Raw genomic sequence first — 19244 nt, 5'->3', positions numbered from 1 at the left:
TGCAATGGGATCAATGAACGATCTCCGCTCTGGATTGAGCTCCTCAGGCTCGCACGCCTACTTCTGCCCTGTTCGTCGCCAGTGTTCTGACCCGAGCTCCTCAGACTCGCGCATCTACTTCTGCCTCGTTTGACATTGGCTCCTTGCTGACCTGAGTTCCTCAGGCTCGTGCGCCTAGTCCCGTCCTCTGGACCGCAGCTGTAGGGAGTGCCTGGAAATCATTTATGAGCAATGGGTTGAGTTAGTGAGTGAGTACCTTCACCTGGTTTGGTGCGAGTCCGATTAGCATCCAACCCGTCATGGAGCCTCTGATGTTTTCTACTGGTATCTGCCACATTCTCCTCATCCAAAGGGGCGAGTTTCCTCTGAAGGGCACGAGCTACTTGAAAATGAGTGTACTGAAAGAGTGGGCGAGGAAGTGACTTGCGTTTTGGTCGTGACACTATTATGAATTGTCAGAGACCAGACTTGAGATGAAGGAATGTCTCCGTAACAGAGGGCTTTGGCCTCAGCGACTTCTGCCAAGAGCGCTGTGCCTAGTGACACGTCCGTGCCCTAACTTACTGACTGGCACTTAGAACCTAGGGGGGGTAACTCTAGTTGATTTATCTGCTGGGGCGTAACCTATGTACAAGTAGTGTATATATATGGTTACAGCGGAGACGGTTCTGCAATTGGCGGAGCCGAACGGAGCGGAGCTAATGGGGTTAAGACATTAGCCGACTGAATATTACCGACGAGTCGGTTCGCGGGGTTAGCGGAAAGGCAGGCGTTAACCCAGAAACGGAAAGGAGGGATAGGCCTGAAGGTGGGCTCTGCAGGGCAGGCGAGTGTATTGCCCAGTGGAGGCGGGAGTGTGCTAGCGGACGTCGGAGCTGTCCGGAAGTCTTTGGGGCTCCGTACTTAGGGAGGTGTAGGTAATAAACTGAAATGAGGGGGTGGTGACCATCGAGGGGTACCGAGAGGTTTGCGGAATACAGGGGCTCCGAGGTTGGTGAGGGGGGAGCGGAGTTAGAACGGAGGGGTCGGAGAGCACGGAAGTCGATGGCTGGGGATGGATATGACATGAATGTTAATTAACTATGCTACAGTTGATGACAAAATTAAGCAAATACTTTTAGCTTGAGCAATGGGCATGGAAGCACCAGTATCATCACCGCTTATATGATCGTTGTTGTTGTTGTTGTTGTTGTTGCTGTGACTGGGATAAGAGCGACCTATCCACATCAGTGGAGCCAATGTTAGCTATATCTAAGGGAAAGGCCAATATCACACTTACGCTTAAGGGGCTGGATGAAGTCTATGTGATTGCAGGGTGCAGGATTAAATTGAGAACAGGGTAATTCTGCTCACCTTCATCAGTAATAGGATCGTTGGTGTAGTTATCCTCAGAGGTCACAAGCAAGCGAATCCTATCTAATCACAGTGGGTATTATGAATCATAATACTTGTGCCATGGTGATTTTTTGGTATCATAAAAAAGAGAAAGATCACACCTTTCCAACGGTGAAACGGGAATGGAAGTCCGGTAAACGGTTCAGGAGTTATGGCCAATTCATTGTCGTGCCCAGTCGTGCCCTAGTCGTGCCCTATTGTGCCATTGGCCAGTACTCGGCCAGTTCTCAATATTATGAAATATAAACGAGTGTCCAAAGGCCGTATGGATCTCCTCTACAAGATGCAAAAAACCCCAAGCGAATAGCTGCCACGGTTACTGAGTTATTGAGGAAACAAAGTTGTGCCCTGAGTTTTAGTGTTTGAGCTCAAGTTGAGAATCGATTCATTTGGGGTGTATAGCATATCAAAAGGTAGGTATTGAAAATCTATACACGATGCAGAAAACCCTGAGTGAAACGGGTCACTGGTTGTGAAGTTATTCAAGCAATAAAGTCCAAACATGGGACCATGGGCACAAGTGGAGGGCACAAGTGTGTTTATTGAATAGCTCGAGAACTAGAGCAGCTATTGACTCAGGGTCTTTTGCATCCGGTGAAGATTATCAATACGGCCTTTGGAACATCAACAAGGCCTGATAATACAGAGAGAAAACAGCAATGGCACAAGTAGGGCACGATTGACTTGTGCTCAATCGTGCCATTATAGGTTAAAAACACCCACTGGTTCGGGTTGGGGGGGACCCTCAGGGCCCTCTCAAAATCCCCCCTATCGTACACAACTTTGAACTATTGAAATGACAGAAGCCAAACCAAACAACATGTATCATTGGATTTCACCATGTTTGATTTGCAATCATTTGAGTGACATGGTATCTCAATCACACATCAAAAGACAACATGATAATAATTGCGTGCAAGATTTGATCATGGGTCAATGTACAATTATGTGTTATATGTAATGGTGTTGATATACTTGAGGGATGTTGTATTATTGAGCACGCGTGAAAAGACGACATCATAATTTTCTGCCAAATTTGATGATGGGTCAATATACAATTGTTATATAACGGTGTTGGTATGTTTGAGGGATGTTGTATTCCCAAGCGCACGTGAAAAGACGACATGATAATTTTCTGCAAGATTTGATGATGGGTCAATATACATTGTTATATACCGGTGTTGGTATATTTGAGGGGATGTTGTATTCCCAAGCGCGCGTGAAAATACAACATGATAATAAATAATTTTCTGCAAGATTTGATGATGGGTCAATATACAATGTTATATCATGGTGTTGGTATATTTAAGGGACGTTGTATTCCCAAGCGCGCATGAAAAGACGATATTATTTCCTACAGAACCTGGCAACGTTTCCTAGGACGAGCACTCAGCCCAGGATTCTCTGCTTCATCTTCTGATGACTCAGAATCAGCACGGAGGGATGCCTCTGAAGCTTTGTGTGCCAAAGAAGTGGAGGGCACTCGCTCCTTCATGGGTGGTACTCGGAAAGACTCCACAATGTGAAGGGAACGGCACTCATCACCCAAGAAATATCGCACTGCACAGAACACAGGGCACATGTGTGGAGGTTGGGCTAGGTGCTTGGAAATGGTCGCAAGCCTAGACTCCAATACCTCCTTTGGATGGCGCCTCCAGTCCATCTGATAGCGACTTCCAGGCTTGAATGCATTAGGTTTGCAGGCCTCTACCAGGTGGAGTCGGGCAAGGACAGCAATGGTGACCCCTTTCCTCTCTATAATAATAATATTATTATCATCATAATTGTGATACAGATAGCTTCAGGAAGCACTAACGGAGCTTGGTGTTGAACGTGGTCATCATCTCCGCATTTTTTCCTTGCTCAGCAGTACGGGAGGCCAGTTTGATGGACTGAGTTCAGGCCTTCTGTTCGTGTCTCCGCCACCAAGGACTGTCCTCCACCAAAATACCGCAAATGTATATCAACCAGAGGTGGAAGAGTGGTGGCTTTGCTTTCCACCCTGATTGAGTCTTCCCATATTCACGGTCCCATACAAGGCTGTTGGCATATTCAACCATGTTTGCACCCTTTGCCCGTTCCACTGGAATCTTCTCTTCATTGTGTTTGACCCGATGGAAGGGAGCCCATGCAGTGAGGATGAATGCAGCAATGAGGCTGATGTGGAATCTTGCATCCGACATATCATAGCTCTCGGTGACCCAATTTGTGAGCTCCTGAGACATCGGGTCCTTCAAGATGTCTTGCTGGATCCAGTCAAGTGGAAGTCGAGAACGTTTGATGACCCATGTAAGGTCACCAAGCCTTGCATCAATCCAGTGCCATGATGCCTGTGGGTTTCCCTCTGTAATCTGGGTGCTGGCAATGGAGGCTGCAAGGCAATCTGGATCAGACATGGTTCCCAGATCAGGTCGTCTTGCATTCCTGCTGGGGTATATCAAGTCCGCCCATGAATCATACTGTGCCCATTGACTTGACCTCCCTGTGGGAAACATGGTGGAATGTGGATATCGATACATCCGTCTTGAATCCATCTGAAAGACAACAGCCTCAATGCAGAACTCCTGTTGCCCTTGTGAGGATGATGTGTGTGGGCAAAGGTCTCGCAATGCCTGGAAGACTTGAGTGCAGACTTCCGCAGCAGACCCTTGTCGAAAGAAGGGTGCTCCAAGGCCCTTCCTTGTTGATGATGATTTTTGAACAAGGTCAGGCGGTGTGACCATTGCATACAAGCCACGGACCCATTCATAGACATCAATGCGGGGCAGGTTCTTCAAAATTGAGTGTATGGCTTGAGAGGAGGTGGCGAGTGTGAGAATCTGGCACTCTGTGGCCACTTTAGAATTGTCAAAGGGGTGTGCCCTGGACAAGAGTTCCTTGAGTGCATCAGCTTGGATATTGAGGCGACGTCGGTCATCTCGGTCTGCAGTTGCATAGCTTGCATTCAGGGATTTCTTGATTCCCTTCTCAATTTCATAGAGGGCATCTGTCTCAAGCGTTTCAACCACATAACTGGCTAGTGACTGAAGGATTTTCTCCTCCCTTGGGAGGGAGGTGGGGAGATGTTCGGTGGTGTGAAGACCAAGGCGGATATGCTCAATGAAGCAGGTGGCTTTCATACGCTGTGAGTGAAAGTGAAGGGGTGGGTCAGTACTCGGCAATGGAAATTCATGCATGATTGAAAAAGTGGGTTATTATCGTAGTTCCATTCGCGCATGGAATGACAACAACTTCTCTGTGGTGAATTTTTAGAAAAGCAGTTGTACTTCCATGCGAGCACAGAACTACGACAATAATTTCCCTACAGAGACTTAAGAGAAAGGTTGTACTCCCATGCGAGCACAGAACTACGACATTAATTTCCTCCAGAGACTTAAGAGAAAGGTCGTACTCCCATGCGCACACAGAAGAACGACTATCCCAAGGATTAAAACAAATAAACACTCACATCATATGTGGCCTGAGAGTAGTTGTACAGAACAACACGCTTTGATGCGAAGCGTGGGACTCCTGCAGCATCTTTTGGCCATCTGGATGCATCGACATCAATCTTTTCCATTCGTTCAAGGTGGATCCCCACCATGTCACTCAGACATGGGAATCCAGTTTCCTTGATTCCGACAGAAAGCAAAAGAGGGTCCATCACATATGTGGACAGCACCCTTCCTGCACCACAGAACCCAAAGCTACCAGCTCGTTCCAGTGCTGAAAGCAGCTCTCGCAGCAGCAAGTTTGCTGGACGTCCCTCTCTCTTGCGTTGGACTTCAGATTGGTAGATGTGATCTATGGCCCAGAAGAGAGGGTATGTGGTCCAAAGATATGTCCGCTGAAGGACCTAAATCATCCCCATTCCCACCATATTAGACACGTCAAAGCTGATCATGACCAACACATACCTCAGGTTTGAAGATGACCAAATTGCGCCTGAGTTTGTCTACCAATTCCGGATCAACCCATGTGTCCACAAGGGGGGTGAGAATCTTCTCGAAAACAGCTCTGGAGATCAACCATCAATACAAAGTACAAAACTTCCAATATATCATTCTGACCTTCCAGTCCGTTTCTCCTGTGCAATTCCAGAAAAGTTGATGGTCCAATAATTCTCCAGTCGGAGATCAGTTGGTGGTTGCAAGTCAGGATCATTGGATGTGAGTTTGTGCTTCATTCGGTCAAATGGCATCCCCCGCTCCACATAGGAGGTTGGGTTATAGGATGCTTTTTGGACTGGGATGCTCATTGGATGCTCGACCTTGGGGGTCAGACTTTGGAGGTGCTGATGTTGATTGGAGGTCTTACACAGCAAAGTGCTGACACTGTTGGCACTTTCTGGACCAGGTCTAACTGCACTACCACCCACTATGGAGGTCCACTGGGCAAAGTGCTGACAGTGTCAGCACTTTCTGGACCAGGTCTGACTACACCGCCACCCACTATGGAGGTCCACTGGACAAAGTGCTGACACTGTCAGCACTTTCTGGACCAGGTCTGACTGCACTGCCTCCCACTATGGAGGTCCTCTGAGCAAAGTGCTGACAGGTCGGCACTTTCTGGATGAGGTTTGACTGCACTGCCTCCCACTATGGAGGTCCTCTGACAAAGTGCTGACACTGTCGGCACTTTCTGGACCAGGTTTGACTGCACTGCCACCCTCCATGAAGGTCCTCTGGGCAAAGTGCTGACACTGTCGGCACTTTCTGGACCAGGTCTGACTGCACTGCCACCCACTATGGAAGTCCTCTGGACAAAGTGCTGACACTGTCAGCACTTTCTGGACCAGGTCTGACTGCACTGCCACCCACTATGGAGGTCCTCTGGACAAAGTGCCGACAGTGTCGGCACTTTCTGAACCAGGTCTGGCTGCACTGCCACCCACCATGGAGGTCCTCTGGACAAAGTGCTGACAGTGTCGGCACTTTCTGAACCAGGTTTGACTGCACTGCCACCCAACATGGAGGTCCACATGGACAAGTGCCGACACTGTCAGCACTTTCTGGACCAGGTCTGACTGCACTGCCACCCACTATGGAAGTCCTCTGGACAAAGTGCTGACACTGTTGGCACTTTCTGGACCAGGTCTGACTGCACTGCCACCCAATATGGAGGTCCTCTGGACAAAGTGCTGACACTGTCAGCACTTTCTGGACCAGGTCTGACTGCACTGCCACCCAATATGGAAGTCCTCTGGGCAAAGTGCTGACACTGTCGGCACTTTCTTGACCAGGTCCGATTGCACTGCCACCCAATATGGAGGTCCTCTTGGACAAGTGCCAATGCTATCATCACTCTCAGGACTGGCACATGTTAGTTTCCATATTGGGCCACTTTCACAGTATTTTCACCATATCTCCCCCAGTTCTTCTCCGATCCAGATGGATCTAGTATCGTTGGAAAGCTATTGTCAAGGCGAGTCCAACGAGTCCAAGCTTAGGAGATTTAGTACAGCCCTTGTGGAGATGGTCATATTCTATCCATTGTGTTGCTACTCCCATATATCTTTTATGTTGTTCTTGTAATAACTGTGCAACGCGATACTTGTATTGGTAAAGTATCGGCTGCCAGGGTTGGGTTGGGTTTGGCACAGGGCAGTTACAGAGCTTTATCCTCAAGTGCCCAACATTTGATCACAAGCCCACACAGAACAGTCCAATCATCGGTGAGGTTACAGGACACTCCGATCACAGTAAGCAGGGTGGCATAATACATCAGCACATCATCTGCAGTGCATTTCGATTTTCCCTTCAGCAACATCGGGTTTCTACCAACTCTTCCCTCAACATGACGTCCTGGCCTTTCCTACTTTGACAACATTGGGTTGCTACATCAACCCTTCCCCTCAACCCGACATCCATACATCTCACTTTCTCCACTGTGGTGTCAACAGGCACAGGTGACATGGGTACAGCGACTCGACAACGAGGGGGGAATGGCAAGAGGGACGGTGGAACAATGGGCAGTGACAGTGCTGACACACAGACAGTGGACAGTGGAAACGGCAGGGGGGACAGTGCAGAGAATGGCACAGACAGCGCTTGAGCAACACAGCAATACTTTCCCTTGCTCAAAGTGCCTATAGCGTACAGTGAGTACAGCCCACAGTGACAGCGCTATTACAGTGCATAAACAGGTCTAGATGACTAGATGACAACAGCACAGCGGTGCTTATCGTCAATGGGCCTCCTCAAACACAGGGCAATCATACAGCAAGTATGACACAGATACTAGCAGGGTGATGGCCAACAGCACTGGCACAGTGTGCATGACCATGGGGATGTGCAGGGTTTTTCAAAGCTTCAACAGCCACTGTACACACTCACAGCAATGTAGGCATGACACGTTGATTGCACACAATTCACAGACATGGGGCATAGAAGTGCAAGCAGCATGTGTCAAATGGTCGCAGGCAGCCTCAGCATGGATGCACAGCGCATTGAGGGGGGTGGGCAGCAACACTGGAAATGGCAGTGGTAATGTGGGGAATGGGGAGCAGGGAACAGTGGTGGCAGCAACAATGGCTGCGCTTTGAGCACTCGATCAGCTCATAATCTCCCTCCCTTGCTCAAAGTGCCTGTTGGTCCCAAGTGCTCAGCTTTCGCAGTGATGGAGCATATGGAGCGCCTGTATGTCAGCAATGGCAGCGCTTGTCAATAGCACACAGAGAACATGGGGATCGGTGGCACAGTCAACCCCATACAGGCAGTGGCAGTAGCGCGCGGTCAGCATGCTGAAGTTTCACTAACCTCAAGCACCCCAACTGCTAAACAAACAGCAAGTGTGACTAAGCATAAGAAACAGAACACGGAAATGTCTCATCTGTGGGTTTTTACTGAACCCTCAAACAGCACGGGAATGTCTCATCTGCAGGCATCATGGGCAGTGCTTAACAACAGTGTGCAGATGGGGTAGGCAGCGGTTGCATTATCAGATGTGGTCCAGAAGGTATTGTGGGTGAGAATGTTCGCATCAGGAGGCACTTCGGATGTGATCTAGGGGGGTGGTTCGGTTCTGAATGTCACAACGGGAAGTCCTTCGTTTGCTTCGCTCATAACTCCTGAAGTAGTGAGCCGTTCACCTCTACGCTCAGTAAGTAGATAGCCCTAATCTTCCTCTATCGGACAAGCGCAAAATCGTGTCTGAGCGATTCCTAGATGGCGCTCACATCAAGGTTTACTTCTGATCATTAAAAATACATGTTCTTGATGACGATCTCCCCGACTTCTTCACCAATCCCAGCGTTATAGGGCTTGTTACAATCCTGTGATCAACCCGTTCTCTTATTAGGGAAAAACGCCATTTGGTAGTGGTGCATGGCAGGGTGTGCAGGAGCAGGACAACTTCAGTAGCGCAAGTGACAGCGCGCAGGCAGTTGCGGCAACAGGGATGGGACATGGTTGGCAAGGAGCAGAGCGGGTAGTACACATGCAGTACTAGGTCGAATGTCAATGGAAATAGTTCAAGCATCCCAACAACAACATCGATGGCTAATCCACATCAGCAACACATCATTGCATGGATGATCAGGCACCAGACACATCGCATTGGTCAGCGAAGTCAGCTAGGATGTATTGATGGCAGAGCATGTGTGGCAGCCACCAGTCATGGATGTGGCGACAATGATGGTCAGGTGAGCAGTAGGGCAAGGGGGGGTTCATCTCAGCATGGCAAGGCAGCCCAAGTGCTGGGTACATTGGATCGCAAGCAGCCACCCCTGCACAGGTGGGTGCGGTGCATCATGAGGACAATTCAGGGATCATGTAGGATGGAGTGGAAGGGTCCAATGACAGGGCGGTTCCAATGGCAGGGCAGTTCCAGCAGCAGGATGGCCAAAGAGTGGCGGTGGCAAACAAGCAGGAGATGGTGATGTCGGAGTGGGGTCAGTCGGCACATAACAGCAACGGCTGCACTCAGTGGACATGGAGGTCAATGGCAACACCAGGAACAGCTGCACTTTGAGCACTTGATCAGCTCACAATCTGCCTCCCTTGCTCAAAGCGCCCAGACATAACGTGCTCGGCAGCAGCAGGGCGAGGGGGATGGCAATGGCAATGACGGTATAAGCAGTTGGGGGGCATCAAGTGCAGCAACAGTAACGGTGTGTCAGATGGTGGCAAAGGGGGTGAACATGGGGGGCGATGAGATAGGCACCCAGAGTCATTGTTTACTTCGTTAATAACTCCTGCAATAATGCATCACTCTCCTCCAAACTCGTCATGCAGATAAGCCCGATTCTCCTTTATCGAAAGAGCCCAAGATCAAGTGATTTGTAGGTGGCGCTGGCATCGAGTTTTTAGTTGAATCTTCCAAAATGCATCCTTTTGCGTCGATCTCCTTCAGTCTTTCATCAATCCTGACATTCAAGAGGTTGTTCGAATCCTACAAAAAACCTCTGCAACTTCTCTTATTTTGCCAAATCGTGATTCCTACTCATTGGCATAGAATGTGCGTCGGGAAGGTTGGAGATGGGCAAGTGCCAACAGGCACTTTCAGGGCATTCAGGAGGGGGGGATGACAGGGCAGTTGTGCCCAAGCAGTGGACAGGTGGGTTGGATCACAAGCAGCTGCAGCAGGTGCACTACTCTGTGAGGTCCGTGTCGTGGGGCGGCATGGCAGCCTTCATTGTCACGAAGCAGTGATGTTGAACAAAACACATGTCAACATCGGTACAAATAGCAGGCATGTGGGCAGTGGAGATAGCGAAAGAACAGCGCAAGCACAGCAGAAAACATTCAAAGAGCAGTAGTGTCAAACGAGCGGTGGAGTTGACTGGGGGTTATAATCGCAGTGTTATAACTTATAATTGCGGCATTACAGCCACATGTAGAAACCCATATTTGACAGGATTCCATCAAATTTTGTATTGTGGGTCAAGGGAGTAAGGGAAACAGGGTGGGACTCACATGAGGCATTGCAGTGTAGGATCTCACAAATCCAATGCACCTTAGTTGGATTTGGTCAAGAAATGAGGGAGAGCATCCACAATAAAGATTGTGTCTCATGCCTGCCAAAATGTGTATTGCCTGCATTCTGCCATGTCAGGGGCTTGACATCCATGTGAAGATAGTTAATTACATGTAGTATCAAGCCAAATCAGTCTTCCATGCCCTCATCTTGTAGGATGGGAGATTTCCACACCCCCCTCCTAATCAGATTCCCATCCCACATAGCCTTGTCATCCACCAAGGGATTGAGAATGAGCACAGGGAGCCTTGTTCCAGCCCTGTCAGCAGGGAAAGTGTCTGAACTCCGAGGGTTGGCTGTAGTGTACCACATTCGTGAAAGATCTGAATATGGTACCCAAACGAGTTTGGAGTATACTGTCTCCCAAATTTTCTCTCTGATACGATTACCACCAGTACGGTCAAACTTTATGATGAATTCCCACCAAGAGACGTGAAATGGATGCCTCTTCCATCCTTTGCCCCCATCTTTGAACTGAATACGCCCCCCCTGTCTCCTGTCCCGATTGTATTTGCCCTGCATTCTTGGTGGTTCCCATTGGAGGTCTGGAGGTGGGAAAGTGAGTTGGAATGCAACATGAAACTCAGAAGGGTTGCACCTTCGGAGGTGAGCTCCAATGAAACCACTTTTATGCAGATCTGGTTCCACAAAGTACTCCATACCAGGATGATCGATAGGGTTGTCTGGATCACGGACGATGTGATAGAACACATCAGAAGATGGGGTCTGTGGTACTGGGATGGTCTGCAGGACGTTGGAATAGAAATACTGGATAATCTGGTGGAGAGACTTTGTGTAAATTATTGAGGTGGTCCCTTGAACAAGCTGAGGCACAGAATGGTGGTCTTCAACAGAGTAGGCAGTCCTCAGGTGCTTGATATGGTGCTTCTTGAGTTTGACATGAAGATCGGCTGGAAGCTCATGTTCTGGTTCGAGTACAGGGGGGGCTTCTGTACGGTGAGGTCTGGGGAGACGGAAAGGGGCTCTTACTGCAGTGTAGAGGGTGGCTGAGAGCAGTGTTTTGATCTCCTCGACAGAATAGCCCAGGAGGTGGTTAAAATGGTCCTCATCCAGTGGCCACCGTCGTACCAGTCCAAGTGTGGTATGTGCCCTGAATGAAGGGGCGATTCGCCCACGATTGGAGGGGCCACCATAACTGATGTCCCTGAACCAGAGAACATTTCCAGGTGCAAATGGGCAACATTGTTCACCCTCAGCCTGGTCTCTGTGAGGGTTTCTGTCACGTCCATCCAGGACATCTGGGTGTAAGAAGTTATCGGTCACTGGGAGGGAAGCACACATGAGTGCATGCTCTGAGGAGCCTGTGGCAGGCCTGCTGTTGAGCATGTTGATGCACCATAGGAGTGCTGCAGTGAGCTCCAATGCATAAGGCTGCACCCTGGACTTGGGGGTGGCATTCTGCTGAGCTTCTATGAGCTGACGACATGCACGGGCAGTCAGGAGTTTGAACAACCTAGGTTGAATGGTTAACCACAGTGCAGATATAATTTAACCTTTGTTGACTTACCACCACCATCGAGCAGGTACAGAGATGGTGCATTCCTCGATAAACTCCCTGGTTATGCCCCTCCTCAATGCATTCCTTGCTTTCCCCAGTGGCACACAAATCTCCATTCTGGCTGTTCCCTCTGTGCACTCCTCGTTGGCTAAACTCCACACTTGATCCAGGTTATCGAATTCTCGCTGGAGTTTCTTTTGGTTCTTTTCCAGGAGGACGTTTTTCTTGCTAATCTCCAGCATGGGATGGAATTTGTCTGCCCTTCTGGCCACTGCCTTCTCAGAAGCATACCACTGTGCATAAACAGGCAACCGTGCACGATGGGGTAATGCACAACGGCCACCAGCCAAAGATAGGATGCCTGCTTGAACATCACAAAAGTACCCTTCTCGTCCTGGTGTGGTCCCCTTTCAACCTCTCCCTGATACCCATGGGCAAGAACCTGAAGGACATCGTGATGCTTGGATGCATCCCAGTGGAGGACGGATTCCCTCCTGTGGATTTCCAGCCCCACATCCACCCATGTGCTTCTCTGCTCCTCTGCTGATAATTCATGGTTGAAGAGCCCAAGGATTTGTGTCCATGCTGTCTCTTCTTCAGGAGAATGGGCATGGGCATCCTCGAAGGGAATTGGATGTGTGGTGCTAAGTTTTATGCCCTTGATCTCCAAGCCAAAGAAAAAGCTGTGTGCCCATTTAAGCCTTTCTGCCTTTATCTGGAGGCAGTGCCTCATCTGGAGGACCAAGTCATGAAGGAGAGATGAGGCAAAGAGTCGTTTTCCACCAACCACCTTCCCATCCTTAGTGCGGGAAAGGATACCATCTAGTAGGCGGTAGGGGGGATATGAAGGGGCAGAATGGGGGATTATGTGAATGATGGCAGGACGCAAGACTTCATCATAAAACTCGGCAATATGCACCTCATCCACCCGGTTGTTGACCATGTTTGTCAGGTATGGAAAAAACATCCTGATAAGGCCATTGTTGGAATATCTTCCTAGGCAGTAGTTTGGTATTTTATTTGCCTCTGTTGCATGGGGCCCCACAGTACAATCCTAGATAACAGTCAATCGCAAGAGACATGTATATGAAACTCAGGCTTACAATGGAAAAGAGGTGTTCAGGAATTTTCACATGGAGGCTGCTTGAACTTGGCAGGACATCCATTGGACGAGGAACCAGGCCAAATTCCACACTTTCAAACAGTGGCAACCGAGCATAGAATCCAATGAGAGAGTCATAGTCTCTGTGAAGAGAGACATCATCTGTGCCTAGTCTGGTTCTCATGTTCGAAGTATTGAGCCTCAAGTAACAGCCCCTTTCATCCTTGCCTTCTAAAAGAAGTTGCTCAAATCCTTCATGCAAGACCCCAGCAGTTTTGCCTCTCTCCAGTCGGAAAGCCGTTCTGACATATGTTGAGAAGTCAATGTCTAAGAGATCTTCAGGGTCAAAGTCTGATGGGGTTGTTTCCCTGGAGTCCATTAGCACTGTCGTCAGGTGAGGAGAAAAAGTGATGGAGAAAAAGTGATCGGCAACTCCCATTGGCCATCATAACCACCAGGATACAGCTGTCCCCACTGCAACTTTTGCTTTGGGATTACACACCAGCATCAGGTTATAGGTACAGATTGTAGAAAGCGCCCTGAGGAAGCACACCCTGAGGAAGCACACAAAGAAGCGCCATTCACCAAAATTAAATGCAATGCATCACCCCTTGTGACACATTTTCAATATCTTGTTTCTTCCCGATCTCCATCAAGACTCAATGAAACCGCTCAGAGTAGGGATCAATGTACTTGTAGAATTAAAGTGCACATCTTTATTAACAATGTATAACATTTGTATTGACATTTTGTAGTTCATAGTCCCTGGAAGTGTTCTACTGTATTGTTCGGGTCTGGGACCTCCATGATCTTGGAGGTGTATCTAGGAGATCTGTTGTCATCATTGCTATATATCCATGATGCTTGGGCTGCAGTCTAGTCCCATGTGCCATAGGGCTTCGTTGTTGATCCGGATTTTCTGTAACTGTGCATGAGTAACTTATTCATACCAAATTCGGTCCAGTACTTGGGGGCATAAGAATTTACCAGGAATGAACAGTTCCAGTAACAACACTGGGTGGGATGAGTGGAGGTGATTTGGTAAGTGTGGGCCATGAATTGATGGCACAGAGGAGAAACAATAACACAGTGCATAATGGGTGACACCGTTTTGTAACACTGTGTGTGACACTTGTTTGTGTCACACAATGTGGTACATGAAAGTAACAGAATCGTGACCACAAGCTGAAACAAGTCACCAGGGAGAATCTGCCCTAGCCCTGACCGTCCTGTCCAAAGCAAAGTGAGGAACGTAAACAAAGAGATGAAATTCAACAGTACAGATGGAGTAACTACAAATCAGAGGTTCATTCAGAGAACAACAAAAGATAAGGTGGAGAGGGGAGGAGATGGGAAGTGCAAAAAAGGCAGAGATTACTGTGCAGGTGTGGACAAAGTTGCAGCCAAGAGGGCGGCAGGAGTGGCAGTGATGGTTCACCAGTAAAAGTTTGGGAAAGAGCAGCAGGAGGACGTACTCACCGAGAGAGACATGAGTTCAGTTGACAGGGAAGACGGTTGATGCAAGCACCCTTTTATATGCATAGCCTGAACTAGTCGTGAGCACTCTCATGGTGATGGAGGTTCAGTACACACCTCTGGTGTGGTCTGTTCCATGCATCCATGCCAAAACACCCAGCAAACGACTGAGGCATAAAACCAGGACCCATCAAGTGGCAAAGACTGTGGTGCTAAGACAGGTGCGGCAGAGTAGGGTTATAGGGTGATTTTTTGGACTTGGATGCTTGACCTTTGGGATGTTGGGAGTTGGAGTGGGGACTGGATGCTGGACTCTGGAGGCTGGCGTGCTGGCGCGCTGGTGTGCTGGGATGCTGGGAGGCTGGAGGCTGGATGGATGCTGGGTCTGACTGCCACCTACTATGGAGGCTCTCAAGGAGAAGTGCTGACACTGTCGGCACTTTGGATGCTGGCTCTGGCTGCACTGCTGCTGCACTGCCACTCACTATGCAGCCTCCCATGCAGAAGTGCTGACACTGTCGGCACTTTGGATGCTGGCTCTAGCTGTACTGCCACTGCACTGCCACCTACTATAGAGGCTCTCATGGAGAAGTGCTGACACTGTCGGCACTTTGGATGCTGGCTCTGGCTGCACTGCTGCTGCACTGTCGGCACTCTGGATGCTGGCTCTGACTGCACTGCCACTGCACTGCCACTCAATATGCAGCCTCTCAAGGAGAAGTGCTGACAGTGTCGGCACTCTGAACACTAGGATTGCTAGGGTTGGGTAGGGTTGCACTGCCACCTACTATGAAGATCTCAAGCAAAAGTGCTGACACTGTCGGCACTTTGGATGCTGGCTCTGGCTGTACTGCCACTGCACTGCCACTCACTATGCAGCCTCTCATGGAGAAGTGCTGACACTGTCGGCACTTTGGATGCTGGCTCTGACTCCACTGCCACTGCACTCCCACTCAATATGCAGCCTCTCATGCAGAAGTGCTGACACTGTCGGCACTTTGATGCTGGCTCTGGCTGTACTACCACTGCACTCCCACTCACTACAAGCAAAGGTGCTGACACTGTTGCTACTCTGTACACTAAGTCTGACCTCACTGCCACTGCACTGCCAAATCTTCGCTCTCTCCTCAGTACCAAATTACTCTCAGGGCATGCAAATGGCTCAATAGGCAGCCCCAAATAACAAGTGTCCAATTAGGCACAGAGAGGTAAATATGAATGAATGGGGGAAATTATCATAGTGGATCAACAATTTAGCAAGTAACTAGAATCGCTGCTGTGCCCCCTTGTGATGGGAATTTTTGTATCCAACTAAATCAAATAATGGAAATATTGAGTAGCGTTGTAGGAGAAATAACATATGAAGCTATATTATCAACTGGGGAGTAAAGGCTAAAGAGCCAGTCTGCCCTCCATGCTACTTTATATACATATGTACAAGTGTATGCCGGAGTGTCAGGAACATGTCGGACGCATATCCGGATGATCTGCAAAGTGTGCAAAGTCGTCCAGGCTCGTAAGGTCGGAGGGGTGGGACTTCAGCTTCAGCGACTCAGGTGGAGCGCGCTGCACTTCGTTCTTACGTTGTTGTCCCAATTTCAGACAGAAGCCTTACGATGTAGAGAAGAGACTAGGGGGGGAAATCCAAGTCAATATACGAACTGAGGTACATCCGGTGTAACCTACACGCGTTATAAGCACAAGTAACTAAATGGGCTGGCCCGGAAGGAGTGGCGGATCAAGTGCCATATTAATGAATGAAGAAAGAGACAAATAGTTAATATCCACAAACTTGGTCAACAAAAGGCAAGCAAGAACAACAAGTGGCAAAGGAGGAACAATAGTCTGCAAGTGAACAAAAGAGAAAAGGTCATCCAGCCGTCTAGCAAGCTGGCTGGTTGGTGGGTGGACAACAAAGAACCACTTGAGCAGGCAACCTTGGTTGGGAGGTATGCGCGCAGGGGAGGAAGTGTGGATGACGGTGACGGGTGGACAGACGGATGGATGGACGGATGATGATGTTAGCGGGCAGGACGGGCCAAGTGGCACTAGGGCGTGTTGATGGATGTGACGGATGTGTCGGGTCATGACATGGAGTTGGCAAATGCATGTGGCTTGGTAAATAGTAAACAAGCACGCTTTTGCGTGCTATCTCAGCAAGATATAAATGGAATAAAATGGGAAAGCATGTGCAGCCTTCTCAGGCCTTACAGGGATCGACTAAAGTCAACTTAAATAAAAGAATTATCTCTCAGAAAGCCTGAGTGACAGATCCAGCAAAGGAATCACAGTAAATTCACAGAAAAGTTCCAGCAAGAGAAAAGCTCTGCAGGGGTTCTGTTTCCTAGTAATTCTAACATCCTGAGTTTCAAAGACTAATGTACAACAAGGAGAATTAGCCAAAACACTCAGGCAGGCACAAAGATCTCAAGTGCACATCCCCAAATGAACAACGATCCCAGAGTTTGTCACTCTCGCAACAATTTCTTATTTGATCACCCCAAGAACACCAAGAAGGGAAGCAACAGGAATGCTGGATGTCGGTGTTCCTCTCTTATCATGAGAGTGTGTATTTATCTTGGATAGATCTCGTAATGCCCAGGCTAAATGTAGAGAATGCCAAAGAGAAACCGATTCTTCCATAAAAGCATGGCTTTGCAGGGACGACCAAAGCAATCAAATGAGAAGGTGAGTGCAAGAGACCAAGTAGCAAGGTGACATTGCTGGAGGTGGGAAAAATGCCCAGGAATTCCGGACTCGAAAGTGACCTTGCAAGGTAACTCCTCTATGGCGCTCTCCTCGCCTACCATCATAATTCTCCTCGTTTCCAGCTTTCCAATGATACCTCATTCATCCCAATTGGTCCAGTAGTTCATGAGATATTCATTGACAGGTGCTGTCGAGAGCACGTGAGGTTCAACACCATGTCGAACCATCCATATACTAAGGCTCTGTTCGGTAGAAAGAAACCTGTTTCTTTTTGTGTCTTCATTCAAAAGGTGACTGATTCTTTCTTGTTTCTTCTGCCACTTTCGTCAAGAAACGAGAAGAAACTGACGAGTGTTCGGCATGCCAGTTTCGTTGTCATTTCTTGCTACAGCTTTTTTCTTATAAACCTCACACATGTAAATTAAGCGTGAATTATTGTTGCAAGTATGGATGCTGATTGTCACGGCCCCGCAAAGTCCCCGCCCCTCTACCACTTTCTGCACCCCCACCCTCACGCCGTTACTCGCGCCCGTTAATCTCGCCATTGCCCATCACTTAGCGGCGCCGATAGTGGTTCCCGCTCTACGGCCCCGTAGCAACGCCTTCTTCGTTCTCCCGCCACCACTTGGGTTCCTCAGCACTCGGCCGATACCGTTCTACTCTACTCATTCGCTTAACTAACTAGCGGTTGTTATGGTCGCCGTGATCCGCTCCTTATTGACTTTCCTTTATTGACAATTGATCATTCCTTTATTAATATTTGATTTATACGTATATTGACATTCTGATCCGCGCGCCTATATTGTCGGTCTATCCATTCTGCCTCCCAACTTCGCCCTCTGTTCCATTCTTTTCTTCTGTTCCATTACCCTGGTCCGCATCGCTCTGTTAGTTCTTATCATCTCGCTCCCGTCCCGCGCCGGACCGACCGGTCCCTTCTCTGTTCTCCTTTCTTATTTATACTTGTAGTTTACTGTCGATGTACCCCAGTTTGAATATCGACTAGAATTCCCCCCCTAAGTACTTTCATCTTGAGTTCGCCCCTCAACTTCATCCCGCTTAAGTCAACGTCGCCGCAAGGTCTTTCCCGCTAACGTGAAATACGGGACAGCCTAGAATGCGTGGCGCAACGCTCTGGCAAAGTCGTTGAAGCCGAAGTCCCAACCCCCTCGACGCCTTGCAATGGAGTAGCTCATTAGCTAAGTGACCACTTACGCCGCCGTACTCCGCCCCGCTTCCCGCGCTCCCCTCGAACATAGTTTCTGACACTGATCTTGGCAACACCCATCCCTCGATAACAAATGATGTCGGTTATAGGGTGATTTTTTGGACTTGGATGCTCGATTCCATTTTTTGGATGCTTGACCTTTGGGATGTTGGGAGTTGGAGTGGGGACTGGATGCTGGACTCTGGAGGCTGGACTCTGGAGGCTAGCGTGCTGGGATGCTGGGAGGCTGGGAGGCTGGGAGGCTGGAGGCTGGATGGATGCTGGGTCTGACTGCCACCTACTATGGAGGCTCTCAAGGAGTAGTGCTGACACTGTCGGCACTTTGGATGCTGGCTCTGGCTGCACTGCTGCTGCACTGCCACTCACTATGCAGCCTCCCATGCAGAAGTGCTGACACTGTCGGCACTTTGGATGCTGGCTCTAGCTGTACTGCCACTGCACTGCCACCCACTATGGAGGCTCTCAATGAGAAGTGCTGACACTGTCGGCACTCTGGACACTAGGATTACTGGGGTTGGATAGGGTTGCACTGCCACCTACTATGAAGAACCTCAAGCAGAAGTGCCGACACTGTCGGCACTCTGGATGCTGGCTCTAGCTGTACTGCCACTGCACTGCCACTCACTATGCAGCCTCTCATGGAGAAGTGCTGACACTGTCGGCACTTTGGATGCTAGGTCTGACCTCACTGCCACTGCACTGCCACTTACTATGCAGCCTCTCATGCAGAAGTGCCGACAGTGTCGGCACTCTGGACACTAGGATTGCTAGGGTTGGGTAGGGTTGCACTGCCACCTACTATGAAGATCTCAAGCAAAAGTGCTGACACTGTCAGCACTTTGGATGCTGGTCTGACCTCA

At 49.0% G+C, this 19244-nt stretch overlaps 3 protein-coding genes across 3 annotated transcripts; 1 reads left to right on the top strand and 2 right to left on the bottom strand.

Annotated features, from left to right (window-relative positions):
• Positions 1–2749: 2749 nt before the first annotated feature.
• EI90DRAFT_3137554 (uncharacterized protein) lies at positions 2750–6345 on the bottom strand (the record flags this gene model as incomplete). The annotated part of the gene is made up of 9 exons (XM_039064854.1): positions 2750–3150; positions 3212–3287; positions 3339–4517; positions 4844–5230; positions 5292–5391; positions 5445–5751; positions 5827–5838; positions 5901–6119; positions 6195–6345. 9 exons carry the CDS (start codon positions 6343–6345, stop codon positions 2750–2752), a joined length of 2832 nt encoding a protein of 943 aa, XP_038907979.1.
• A 1710-nt stretch (positions 6346–8055) lies between these two features.
• EI90DRAFT_3023119 (uncharacterized protein) lies at positions 8056–10132 on the top strand (the record flags this gene model as incomplete). The annotated part of the gene is made up of 8 exons (XM_039057850.1): positions 8056–8207; positions 8257–8281; positions 8383–8475; positions 8674–8802; positions 9017–9112; positions 9151–9265; positions 9829–9976; positions 10066–10132. The coding sequence occupies 8 exons, from the start codon at positions 8056–8058 to the stop codon at positions 10130–10132; spliced, it is 825 nt and encodes a 274-aa protein (XP_038907978.1).
• Positions 10133–10479: 347 nt separating this feature from the next.
• EI90DRAFT_3023118 (uncharacterized protein) lies at positions 10480–13350 on the bottom strand (the record flags this gene model as incomplete). Its single annotated transcript, XM_039057849.1, has 4 exons — positions 10480–11824; positions 11879–12162; positions 12189–12923; positions 12973–13350. 4 exons carry the CDS (start codon positions 13348–13350, stop codon positions 10480–10482), a joined length of 2742 nt encoding a protein of 913 aa, XP_038907977.1.
• Positions 13351–19244: the final 5894 nt, after the last annotated feature.

The sequence above is a fragment of the Cantharellus anzutake genome (assembly GCF_015039405.1).
Source record: "Cantharellus anzutake strain C23 chromosome Unknown EI90scaffold_193, whole genome shotgun sequence".
Classification (NCBI taxonomy): Eukaryota; Fungi; Basidiomycota; class Agaricomycetes; order Cantharellales; family Hydnaceae; genus Cantharellus; species Cantharellus anzutake.
The sequence above is the reverse complement of the archived record's forward strand: the minus strand, read 5'-3'. Positions and strand labels throughout refer to the sequence as shown.